At 37.4% G+C, this 12,447-nt stretch overlaps 1 protein-coding gene across 1 annotated transcript in view; it reads left to right on the top strand.

Moving 5' to 3' along the window:
• ank1a (ankyrin 1, erythrocytic a) overlaps positions 1-12,447 on the top strand; it is a 638,168-nt gene that overhangs the window by 531,038 nt on the left and 94,683 nt on the right. Inside the window, 7 exon segments of the mRNA XM_051928287.1 lie at positions 2,604-2,716; positions 4,396-4,620; positions 5,004-5,158; positions 6,694-6,905; positions 6,994-7,198; positions 7,352-7,448; positions 8,447-8,675. Coding sequence (XP_051784247.1) covers positions 2,604-2,716; positions 4,396-4,620; positions 5,004-5,158; positions 6,694-6,905; positions 6,994-7,198; positions 7,352-7,448; positions 8,447-8,675 — 1,236 coding nt within the window.

The following is a 12,447-nucleotide window of genomic DNA, read 5'->3' as shown; positions in this document are numbered from 1 at the left end:
TCTTACTAACTTATAGGGAGAAAAGACCATACCATTGTCTATAACTATGGAAGAAATTATATTCTATTCAAATTAAGCAAACATTAATATGAGTTTAACTCAAAACTTTAACTTTCTAAGATTGGTTCTTACAGTTACGAATGCATTTCCCCTCAGACACAATTTTTAACAATTTGCTCGCAGATTTGATCCCATCTTTCTAAGAATAACAGATGTATTCTAGCATTAGATAATTAGGACATGTCTTGAAGGATACATTACCTTGTTGCTTTTAAAAATCAAAACATTTGCATAACTGATAAGGTATATCTGTGAATAATGGAACCTTTTTAATCAGCAGGTAATTTTTTCGAAACTGGAAATAGATGATAGATGATCACCTTTACAACACTTTTATTTTAGTGATTTGTTTTGAAAAGTAAATTGTACATTTCTCTCTGTTTCTTGTATGGATGTTTTTGGCATGTAATTCAGTTTTCTTGACAGGCAAGCTTTTATGTAAGGATGTTATATATCAGCGTTTCTCAATCTTTAAGTATTTGCGACCCGAATTTTCATAACGGTTTTAATCGCGCCCCCCCTTAACGTTTTTTTGAAACCCTAATAATATTTATTCCTATATTTTTTGCTGCCGATACACCGCTACAATTTTAAAATTTTCCTACGAATAGCGAAATTACTCCACATATGGCAACATTCGGGGGTGCACCCCACAGATTGAGAACCGCTGTTATAAATTATGAGGCATACGTATATAGTACCGTGTCTGTGTAAATGTTAATACTTTACATTTAAAGTATATTGGGATAACCATGAAATTATTGTTTCGCATAAAATACGACAAAAACACTTGTCATTTACAATTTTCTCCTTTACAAATGGCTCAGATCACTGCATGTTTCACAAAATTTAAAATCATTTCTAATGATGTACCTTGTATTGTTATTCTGAATTGTAAAGCACTTAATGTGAAATGACTGCCTACCTCATTTTTTTCAAGATATTTATTATATAGGCTTATTCATTTTGCCGGCATTTTGACAAGTAAATAAAATGACAGTAAGGTAATTATTCACAATAATGATTTTCCCATTTCAATAAAACAGAAATACATTACACATCTGCTAGAAAAAGTAACTGTATGAGATGGAAGCTGATGTGTATTAAAGAATATCAAACTAAATATGATTTCCTATGAAAAACTAAATCATTCAAAACAGTTTATGTTGAACTATAGTGGGTCTGTTTTAACCTAACCATAAGATAATTATAGCAAATTCTGTTTTAAGCAGTGGTTAGGGGTTGTCAAGGCTGAAGAAAGTCATCAGCAGCCCTCTGACAAGATAACTGGAGCTAAGCAGGATGTCGAATTCCTGTATTCACAGAGCATGAAATTGTATGCATTAAGAGAAGAGAGAAAAAAAGTATTTTCATTAATTAGTTACTGCTTTTTATGTTTAGGGCCATCTCCCTTGTTTAACTGCAGTACAGTCCAATTTTGAGTTCAGTCTTTAACTGACTGCAATTCACTGAATGGTACACTTACCATAATATCACACTTTCATGTTCCTTTTACTTTCAAAACAATCTTAGTTCCTTAGAACATGAACTCAAAATGTTGAATGTTGTGCAGAGGACACCAACCCATGTTGGCTCCAGTGTGTCTCATACTTGTTAGCTGTCCACTCTAAATAGCCTGTTCAGTATTTTTGCAAATATACTTGATTGAATTGTGATCATACAATTGGATATTAATGCTCAACTAAGATGAAATCACTGTCATGTTCTTGAACAATCCCAAGACTTTCTCAGGTTTGCAACATCATGACTTTTCAGCCGTTATGCAGCTGACAACTCTTATTTCAGATTGGTACACTGCTGCCATGAAAGGATGCATTTTTTAGCATCAAATGTTGCACTAATCATCTTAAAGAATTCAGTATATACCATGAATACTTGGCCCCTTCACTAAAACATTTCCTCCAACATACATACATTCATATACATTGGATTTTTCCTGTTTCATAGTCTTTCCAACAGTGTTAAACAGCAGTTGTTGAGATTCATCAGCCAAGACCAGGCCATGTTTACAAGTTCTTAAGTTTCCAGTGTCTGTGTTCCTTATCCCGTCACAGTAACACCTTCTTATATTATGCACCTATACTTAATTTTCCATGAGGCTGCACTTAGTATATATTCTGATTTGCTTAACTTGACACCACTTTTCAGTTCTTGCTTTAGTTGAATGACTAAAAAATGTCTGGGAATCTGTACAAGTCATTTAAGACATTATTTTACACTTTTGCAGGAGATACGCCGGTTATGGCACAGTAATATGTGGAAACCCAAACCATACTGCTGTTCTTAAAGTAATTTATTCTGCTTATTTTGTGTGTGCTACCATACCACTTTCAAAGCTACTTATATCATTAATAGTTCCAACTCCTCCCCTGAATCACTTGTAAAATGGCCCATTGGTTCTTGCCTTCCTGTTTTAAATGGCGGCGTCACTGACTGAGTAGTTACATGGTAATAGCTTATTAACCCACTTCTCATTTATAAACAACTAAATATAACTATTTGTTGTTTTTCATGCATTTTAGCAAACACCACTACCACCATCAAAAGAATATGATGAAGATTCTTTAATTCCCAGTAGCCCTGCTACTGAAACCTCAGATAATGTCAGTCCTGTGGCAAGCCCTATCCACACTGGGTAAGTAAGTTCTCTGGAATATTAAATGAGTACATTGCAAGGAGCCATTTGATCCTCTATTTAATTAACGTTTATTGTGTCTGGACATATGGTTGTTTCAACCATTTGATGCAACTGTAATGTAAAGGGAAATTGCAAGAAAATGGGTGCCATCTGAGACTGTCTTCATTAGCTGAAATGTATAAAGGTGCCACCACTCATCAGATGTGAAAACGACACTTTTATACTAAATTAATTTGGATGTCTGCTACGAATACCATTTAATAGGTATAGGAGTTACTGGACTGTGTACTGCACAAAAAGAAAACCGGCAACTTAATTTGAAACCAGAAAACTTAATTTGTTTTTTGATTTGATCTACTTGATTTTATTGCATTAAATGCTCTTGACCTAGGAAGTATTGAGCTATAAATGAATTATATAGGGAAATAAATTTTGTGAAAAATTGTTGGTATGTTAAAAGATCTTTGTGAGCTAATGCAAAAACCTTGGTAAATCTTTATATATAAACTGTGTATTCAGGGAAAAAAATGTGCATCCTTTTCTCCATGTGATTACAGCCTCAGCTTGTACAATGGTGCCGTTCTGCTAGCCACGTTCATTTGCATGAACCACATGCTCCATGTCTTCACACAGTTATTGCTGAAGCAAATTAAGGATGCAGTATTAAGTAATATTACTCACAATTATTTAAAAATAAAAAAGAGAAAGTTAGCCAAAAGTTTTTTTTTATTTCTAAAAATCTTAAAAACAGTTTGACTGATCTGATTTAGTTTTTCTGTTTCAGACAGCTACTTACTTAAATACACCACCCTTCCACATTTCATCTTTTTAACTAAATGGGAAATAAATATATAAATCTCTCTATTATGTAAAAAAATCTTGGGTTGAGACGTGATTTTCTCGGAGACACTTTAACGTCCCACGAGACAAGGAGGACAGCTGTTGTACATGCTTTTAAATGTTTGAAGCGCTGTGCGACAAACAGATCACACAGCACGGCACAAGCAGCAGCAGCAGCAAGCCAGCTGATCGAGCATAGAGGAAGTAAATAAAAAATGGATTTGTTTCCCATTGTATCACCGTTTAAGAGGGGGGAGGAGAGAACTCATCTCCTTAGCATGCGTTCAGCCCCCCTCTTCACAATGCGAGAGGCAGAGACGCGAAGTGGCTAGCACATAGCGCGCCCCAAGGGGGTTGGGGAAGGTGGGGGCTAGCGAAACAAGCAGGGGGAAAAGCCCCCTAGTATATATATAAATTAATGTAGAGAAAGATTATTTTATTTATATGTGATTATGTGTGATGAACTGATACTACTGTAAATAGAAGGTGTTAATATATAGTTTATAATTCATAAGCCATGCCTGCTGGGCTAGAAAATTGGTGCTTTATAACAAAAAGATTGGAAAGAGTCAAAACAAAGAAGGGAGCTCAGTAACAAAACAATATATATGCTCATATATGGTGAAATTAGTACAGTATAGTAATCTGGCATGGGGTTTCTTACTGATGTAATTTAGCTTCTAGACATTGATTTGATTGGAAGAAATTCCTGCAGTACCTGTAGCCATTTGTGACTGTATCCATCACCGCCTTAAGTGATCCAAACCACTGAGTTTCTCTTGTGTAAAGAACACCTACATTCCTTGTTTTAAAATCTGCACCTATTTTCATTACAGCTTCTTGGTCAGCTTCATGGTGGATGCTCGAGGAGGTTCTATGCGTGGTAGCCGTCACAATGGTCTGCGTGTGATTATTCCTCCCCGCACCTGTGCAGCACCCACTCGTATCACATGCCGGCTAATCAAACCACAGAAACTCTCAGTCCCACCTCCTCTTGTGGAGGGCGAGGGCCTTGCAAGCCGTATCATCTCTTTAGGCCCTGCAGGAGCCCAGTTTTTGGGGTAAGTAAGATTTTGGGTTTAACGATTTCATATGGGAGACAGTGAGATAAGTAGGGTTTCATAGCTAAGCTAGGCATATGAAACAAATCTAAAGTTGCTTCAGTAAAAGTACGCTCTTTGTATATTTAAGAATAAAAATGAAAATCATGCATTTCTGTGCTTTACGATTGCCTTAATGTAAATAAGAGACTTTCCTGTATTATGCAAAAAAAAAAAAAATTCCTCAAAAGCTAGTAGTGATTGCCAGACTCTAAATTCTCACCCAAAGTATGAACTAGTTAAAGTAGTACTATGTCCATATTCACTGATTTCTGCCCTAAAAGCGCACGATCAGACAGTATTGCTTAAAAAGTTCACATAAGCTGTTTTGTTATTTTGTTTAGGCCAGTGATTGTAGAAATACCCCACTTTGCATCTCTGGGACGAGGAGACCGGGAACTTGTGGTTCTGAGGAGTGAGAGTGGCTCCATTTGGAAGGAGCACCGTAATCGATATGGGGAAGAGCTGCTGGAAGCAATCCTCAATGGCATGGATGAAGGTTTGTACCAGACATGTAGATCCTTCATAATGATGAATGTTCTTCACTGCAGCATAAATTACACTGATGTGTGTAGTTTGCTTCTTTAAAACAAGGTAACAAAGTGTCCTGGGTTTTCAAAACTGGTTCTATAAGGTCAGGCAACAATAAAATAAAATAACTAGGGGACATTAGAAAAGTACAAGTAGACAAAGTCTGAAGGGCTCATACACTACAATCACTTAACTGTTAAACAAGAGCTTCAGTTTTTCTAGGTTAACATAACAGGATGGATACGGTCAGAGGGGAAATCATACATGTATGTTTGAGAGATGCTGATTAGCACAAGAAAAACTGCATAGCAGAACTTGACATTGAGTAATTTCACAAAGATTATTATTTTTTATTCCAGATTAATTTCCCAAAGCTGTTTGTTTTTCAATCATTAACCTGAAAGATGAGCACACAGGTACAAATGTAACAGAACCAGTAGTTGCTGCCACTTGAAGTACTGTCTGCTACTTGTTAACTTTAGTTTTTAAAGGAAACCGTTTTGAAGAATGTAAACTAGTTAATAAACTATTAATAACATTTTTTTCTTTTTAGCTTCAAGAAGACAAAGATCATATAGAACATTATTTGTAATATGATCTATATGAATTTTCTGTTCTGGTAATTTACATTTTAAAGACAAGATTCCAGTTAGCGGAGGTCTGCTCCAGGGACCTTCTTTAATCCCTTACCTCTTTGACCTGGTTGACTTGTGAGATAAAAGACCAATCTCCTGGTTCATGATTTTTGCTGATAACATTGTTTGGTGTAGCACCATAAAGGAGGAAACGGAGAGTAGTCTTGATTGTTAAAATTCACCAAAGTCATTTTCACATGAAATTTACTGTGATCTTATTTGATTTGATTTTGCGGTGCGGAGTGGTGGCTCTGAGGCTAGGGACCTGCAGTGGCAATTAGAAAGTTGCCAGTTCGAATCCTTTAAATGCCAAAAGTGACTCTAATTTGTTGAGCCCTTGAGCAAGGCCGTTAACCTGCAATTGCTCCGTCCTGGGGATGACATTAATCTGCATCCAGCCCTGCATGCAGGCCCTCCCACCTGCAGGAAAAAACATGGATTGGGTTTGAATTGGATTGGGAAGTCACTACCTGATCTGTGCTGTCTGCCCATTTTTTCAGAAGTGATATGCATGTGTACTGTAAGTGTACTCCCCTGTGTACTTCTCGCATGGGTGAATAATGTAATGGCCTATACATGTCTGCTTGATGTCACTATCCCATCAAGGCTACTGTACATTTCCCAAAAGCAAAGAATTTTCCTTATTAATGAGCAATATTTCTGTGTACATATGGAATATCGGAGCTACTTTGTGTGCATTTCCCAACACCCCTTTAAAGCAGCCAGTTTACAAGTTAGCATCAGTTACTACAGTAAGACCTCAATTATATTTGTTTACTCTTCACATTCATAAACAAGCCGAGAAGGTGGCATGAAAGAAAAAAATATATAATGAAATATTCCAACTAGATTATCTATAACATTGCAGACCTGGAGAGCCAAGATGAGCTGGATAAAAAGAGAGTTCGCAGAATCATCTCAACCGACTTTCCCCTCTACTTTGCTGTGGTTTCTCGAGTTCAACAGGACAGTGATTTTATTGGCCCAGAAGGCGGCTTGATCAACAGCAGGCTTGTCCCTTTGGTACAAGCCACATTCCCTGAAACTGCTGTCACCAAACGGGTTCGACTTGGCCTCCAGGTAATATTGTTAACTCCCTTTTTTTTCAGATACTAGTTCACATGGGCCATGTCAGTCTGTTTGCTTATTTTTGTCTCTTTCTCGATAGGCCCAACCTATTCCAGATGAACTGGTAACCAAGCTTTTAGGGAATCAAGCTACTTTCAGCCCAGTGGTGACTGTGGAGCCAAGGAGAAGAAAATTTCACCGCCCAATTGGTTTGCGCATCCCCTTGCCGCCATCATGGAGGGAAAGCCCAAGAGATTCTGGAGAGGGAGATACCACCAGTTTGCGGCTATTATGCAGTGTAATTGGTGAGCCAACAAATTAAACAAAAATCATCAAGCAGTGATGTAGGCCTGCTCATTTATCCACATGTGAAAATATGTTCAATTTTTCAATATTGGTGTGATGAGAAATTAATGTGAGAAAGAGTTTACCATTCTTGTTTATTAACACCTTTGCAGGTGGTACCGCACCTGCTCAGTGGGAAGATATCACAGGAACTACCAAACTTATCTATGCCAAAGACTGTGCCAACTTCACCACCAACGTCTCAGCACGGTAAGAGATACTGAAAATGTCTGGGCTCTCATATCTGTATTTGTGTCTTATTTTATGGGTTGTAATGCCACTGCTGAAACAGTTGAGGTTTGATTATAAATGTTTAGATTTGTACCATTTCTAAAACACATTTTTATTATTTTAATATATAACTTTAAAAAAATGTGCCATGTTAAAATTTCTATTGCACTGTAAGTACTTGAGAGGTTTGGGGGTAAAGCTAGAAAATAAGGAATGTCAGTCATTCAAATAGTCACGAATACCAGCTAAATAAATGTAGTTCACATAATAATCCCAAATTAAACCCATACAAAATGGGCATACCTGCAACTGTGAAGTAGCAATGCTAAGCATTGCACAACTGTGCCACCCTGCATTTTTCTGTTAAAACTCAGCATTCACAAGACACTTAAAGTGAAGTTAAAAAGAAACTTTTTAAAAAACACAAATACCAGTATGCTTTGGGAGTAAAATAAAAGCTGATGTTTGCCACTTCCTAAGTGATCAATTGGGATCGATTGAGAATCCTCTTACTTGAGCTCTGTAGGCATGGCTCGTAATGGGACTTGGAAAGGGCTAGACAAGTGCTTTTGAAAACACTTCCATGACAAACTGATATCTGATATCTGTTCTTCTTCCTGCTTAAATGTAATTTCCTTGTCATGCACATTGAGATTATTGACACCATTATTACCAGATTTGGTCTGATTTCCATTTTTAAATTATCGTAAAATATTCACTGGTTTCTAGTCTGTAGGGATTCCTCTGTTATTTTTGATTTCTGAAAAATAAAAAGGGTTTGTATATATAACCCTTAGATTGATTGAAGAAACGCAACATGTAAAGAAACTGCTGGACTACCTGTGTTATTTGTTGATTCTCTATCCAAAGAGAATGTTGCTTTTAAGGATTTCAAAATGTATAATAAATATTGTAAGTGCCAAAATGTAAGAGCAAGACTTGTTTACTTATTAGGTTCATTCTTTCCCAATGTGTAGGTTCTGGTTAGCTGACTGTCCACGTACAGCAGAGGCTGTGACATTTGCTAATCTGCTATACAAGGAACTCTCAGCTGTGCCTTACATGGCAAAGTTTGTGGTATTTGCCAAAATGAATGAGGCAAGGGAAGGCCGGCTACGCTGCTACTGTATGACTGATGACAAGGTGGACAAGACTTTGGAGCAGCATGAGAATTTTTCAGAGGTAGCACGCAGCCGAGACATAGAGGTAAGAAGGGCATCAAGTTTTGTTTTAAAATACCACATTATTTTAACAAACTTTCAAATGATTTTATTAAAGTGTCGAATTGTGTCATTGGACTGTTGAATCTCTGTAACTCTAACCTTGGTTCAGTTCCCATAAGTGTTTCCATTGCAGTAACAAAATCTATAAAAATATCATAAAATGAAGTCTTATTTCAGAAGTTTTAAATTGAAAGCACTACGTTAAAATTGAATCTTCAAGTAGTAATACAGTACTAGGCAAAACTTTTCTTTAATCTTTTTCTTAGTAGTGGTTTATTACTACTGATCCTGTTATTGGCATGGATTTCCTTGTACAGTACATGGCAATTATGAGATGACATGAGAAGATTATTATGTATGAAATCCGTCTATGTATCTTATTTTGAAGCTGTTTTATTGTGGAAATGTATATGTACTTCAATACAGCTGTTACAAGCAGGTGTCACTACTCTATTGAAGATGTCATTTTCCAGCTGCTAATTCCTTTGAGAATATGGCAGTGACCCCTACCAAGTGTTCTTAACACTATACATTGAGTATATTATAATGGAAGTACTTTTAATTCCTGATTTTGTTTCACCTACGCTAGAGTTACTTGTAACTATGTATGTGTGTTAGATATACTACTTTGTAGTTCCCCACGTGTACTACCTTATCTGCACATGGACAGCTGCTTAAAGCAATGAGAGATAGTAAGTTTGGTACAGTATAAGCAGACCCAATGGTTTTTATACCTGAACTACATCTGTGCCAGTCACCAAAACAGGTGTCTGCACAACGTTCTACCTTCTGTTGAAACCATTTTTACTCAGCTGCTAACTCTGTGGGAATATGACAGTCACTCACACCAGGTGCTCTTTAAACAGTATACCTTGATCCAATCAAACAATATAAATTCAGTATTCCTGTAAACCAATATTAATAAAACACATTAAAAGGTATGATAGCAACAGTAGAAAATATATTTGAAAAGTCTTAAAAAGTTAGGAAATATAATGTAAAGATGCAGATGATGGAAGGCTGAACCATTCCAGTGTGCACAAGAGATTATATTATGACAAAGTCAATAGGACATCATCATCTACACATAACACAGATGTACAGTAACCTTTGGATTCCCAAACTGGGTTCTCTCCAAACACGCAATGCCTTAATATCATATTCATGAAAATCATGAAAAGCATCAGAAACAAGACACATATGTATTAGAATCCAATCCCCAGTACTTCATACTGTTGTAGAACCTACCACAAAATAGCCATTTTTTGACCTGCCAGTATCTCTTATTCATATCTGGAGACCTTCTTGGTAACATTGAATGCAAGGCTTATTTCCTCAAAATACCTTTCCTTCTTACCTCCATGACATGCACCAACAAACTTTTGGCCAAAACTCTCTGAAGCTGCTTCCACTACTGTGGTCTTCAGCGTGGTCCATATGAAGTTGGGGTTGAACTTATACTTAAAAGTTGTTCCTAGCACATACTCACCACCTGTTTGGGTCTTCCAGGCCTGTTCATCAGGTGCTCCATTTTTTTGAGCATCTCTCTTTACCAGAGCATATAGCCCCAAATCAGACCAGGCAACTTCAGGTGTACTTACTAGAAACATTGTGTTGCTATGTCTCTTTGCTTAAGAATTTATTGAATTTTGATTAAACAAGTAATTTCTCTTAGTCATTCCCCTCCACATATCTGTCATTTCCCAAATGAGTGCTGAACTCTCCGAATAGAACTACAGAGTTCGGAAATAGTACACTTTCCAGCACCAAATCCAATGTCTGTAAAAAGCACAAATACTCTGAATAGCTGTTCATGCTTGCACAAAAAACAGTCAGTTTCCACTTTGTCACTTAAAGTCACATTGGAGGACGCCTCTTATCCACTGGAACAAACATCAGATGTGCAGTATACATTTTGGGTATTGTAAGTATCACCGCACCCATTTGGACCTTCTCTCATTCAGCACCTGAGTAGATGCAAAAATATTCTAGATTAAGAAGTCTGTTTGCATTTCAGCTTGGCCATTCTAACTACATAAAGAAATTTCTGAGTTTTTAAATACACAGATTGGACACATACTGTATGTCAGACAGTTAGCAAGCAGTTAGCCTTCCTATAGACTGCGGAAAGATACTGACTACCTCAGAGTCTTCAAAGAAAAGAAAGTATCCAGAGACATCTTTAAGGAGTGTCTAATTAGAATCATTTGTTCCGCAAAAGCAATATAAGAATGTACATATCTATGAAAAAAATAGAAATATAACATATATAATAGATAGATAGATAGATAGATAGATAGATAGATAGATAGATAGATAGATAGATAGATAGATAGATAGATAGATAGATAGATAGATAGATAGATAGATAGATAGATAGATAGATAGATAGATAGATACTTTATTAATCCCAAGGGGAAATTCACATACTTCAGCAGCAGCATACTGATAAAGAAAATATTAAATTAAAGACTGATAACAATGCAGGTATACAGACAGACAATATCTTTGTATAATATTAACTTTTACCCCCCCATGTGAAACTGAAGATTTGCATAGTGCTAGTGGAGCAGGACAGTGACAGCAGCCTGCCGCTGAAGCTGCTCCACTGTCTGGAGATGATACTGTTTAGTGGATGCAGTGGATTCTCCATGATTGATAGGAGCCTGCTGAGCGCCCGTCGCTCTGCCACAGATGTCAAACTGTCCAGCTCCATGCCTACAATAGAGCCTGCCTTCCTCACTGGTTTGTCCAGGCATGAGGCATCTTTCTTCTTTATGCTACCTCCCCAGCACACCATAGCGTAGAAGAGGGTGCTCACCACAACTGTCTGGTAGAACATCTGCAGCATCTTATTGCAAATGTTAAAGGACGCCAGCCTTCTAAGGAAGTATAGTTGGCTCTGTCCTTTCTTACACAGAGCATCAGTATTGGCAGTTCAGTCCAATTTATCATCCAGCTGCACTCCCAGGTATTTATAGGTCTACACCCTCTGCACACAGTCACCTCTGATGATCATGGGGTCCAGGAGGGGCCTGGTCCTCCTAAAATCCACCACCAGCTCCTTGGTTTTGCTGGTGTTCAGGTGTAGGTTGTTTGAGTCACACCATTTAACAAAGTCCTTGATGAGGTTCCTGTACTCCTCCTCCTGCCCACTCCTGCTGCAGCCCACGATAGCAGTGCCGTCAGCGAACTTTTGCATGTGGCAGGACTCCGAGTTGTATTGGAAGTCCGAAGTATATAGGCTGAACAGGACCGGAGAAAGTACAGTCCCCTGCGGCACTCCTGTGTTGCTGACCACAATGTCAGACCTGCAGTTCCCGAGACGCACATACTGAGGTCTGTCTTTAAGATAGTCTGTGATCCATGCTACCAGGTATGAATCTACTCCCATCTCTGTCAGCTTGACCCTAAGGAGCAGAGGTTGGATGGTGTTGAAGGCACTAAAGATGTATATATGTATATAAAAATATAGAAAGATACATTTTCTTTCACAGCACAGTTGTTCTTATAGTATAAGAGTACTACTCATTATAAAGGCCTTAATTTAATTTCGTATTGTATATTTTTAGCTGATTAACTTAACAAAATGCCCTTAGTGTTCATGAGGTGTCCTTTGTTGCGTTTTACTTAATTATTTAATTTTTAATGCATATATTATAAAGTCCTGTTTGGGGTTCAATCTTGAGGGTAGAAACAGGGAAAGGCAAGCTATATAATAGGAAAAAAAGTAGAGTCTACTTGAACTGTTTTCA

The sequence above is a fragment of the Erpetoichthys calabaricus genome, chromosome 1 (genome assembly GCF_900747795.2).
Source record: "Erpetoichthys calabaricus chromosome 1, fErpCal1.3, whole genome shotgun sequence".
Lineage (NCBI taxonomy): Eukaryota > Metazoa > Chordata > Cladistia > Polypteriformes > Polypteridae > Erpetoichthys > Erpetoichthys calabaricus.
Note: the sequence above shows the minus strand (reverse complement) of the source record. Positions and strands in the feature narration are given on the sequence as shown.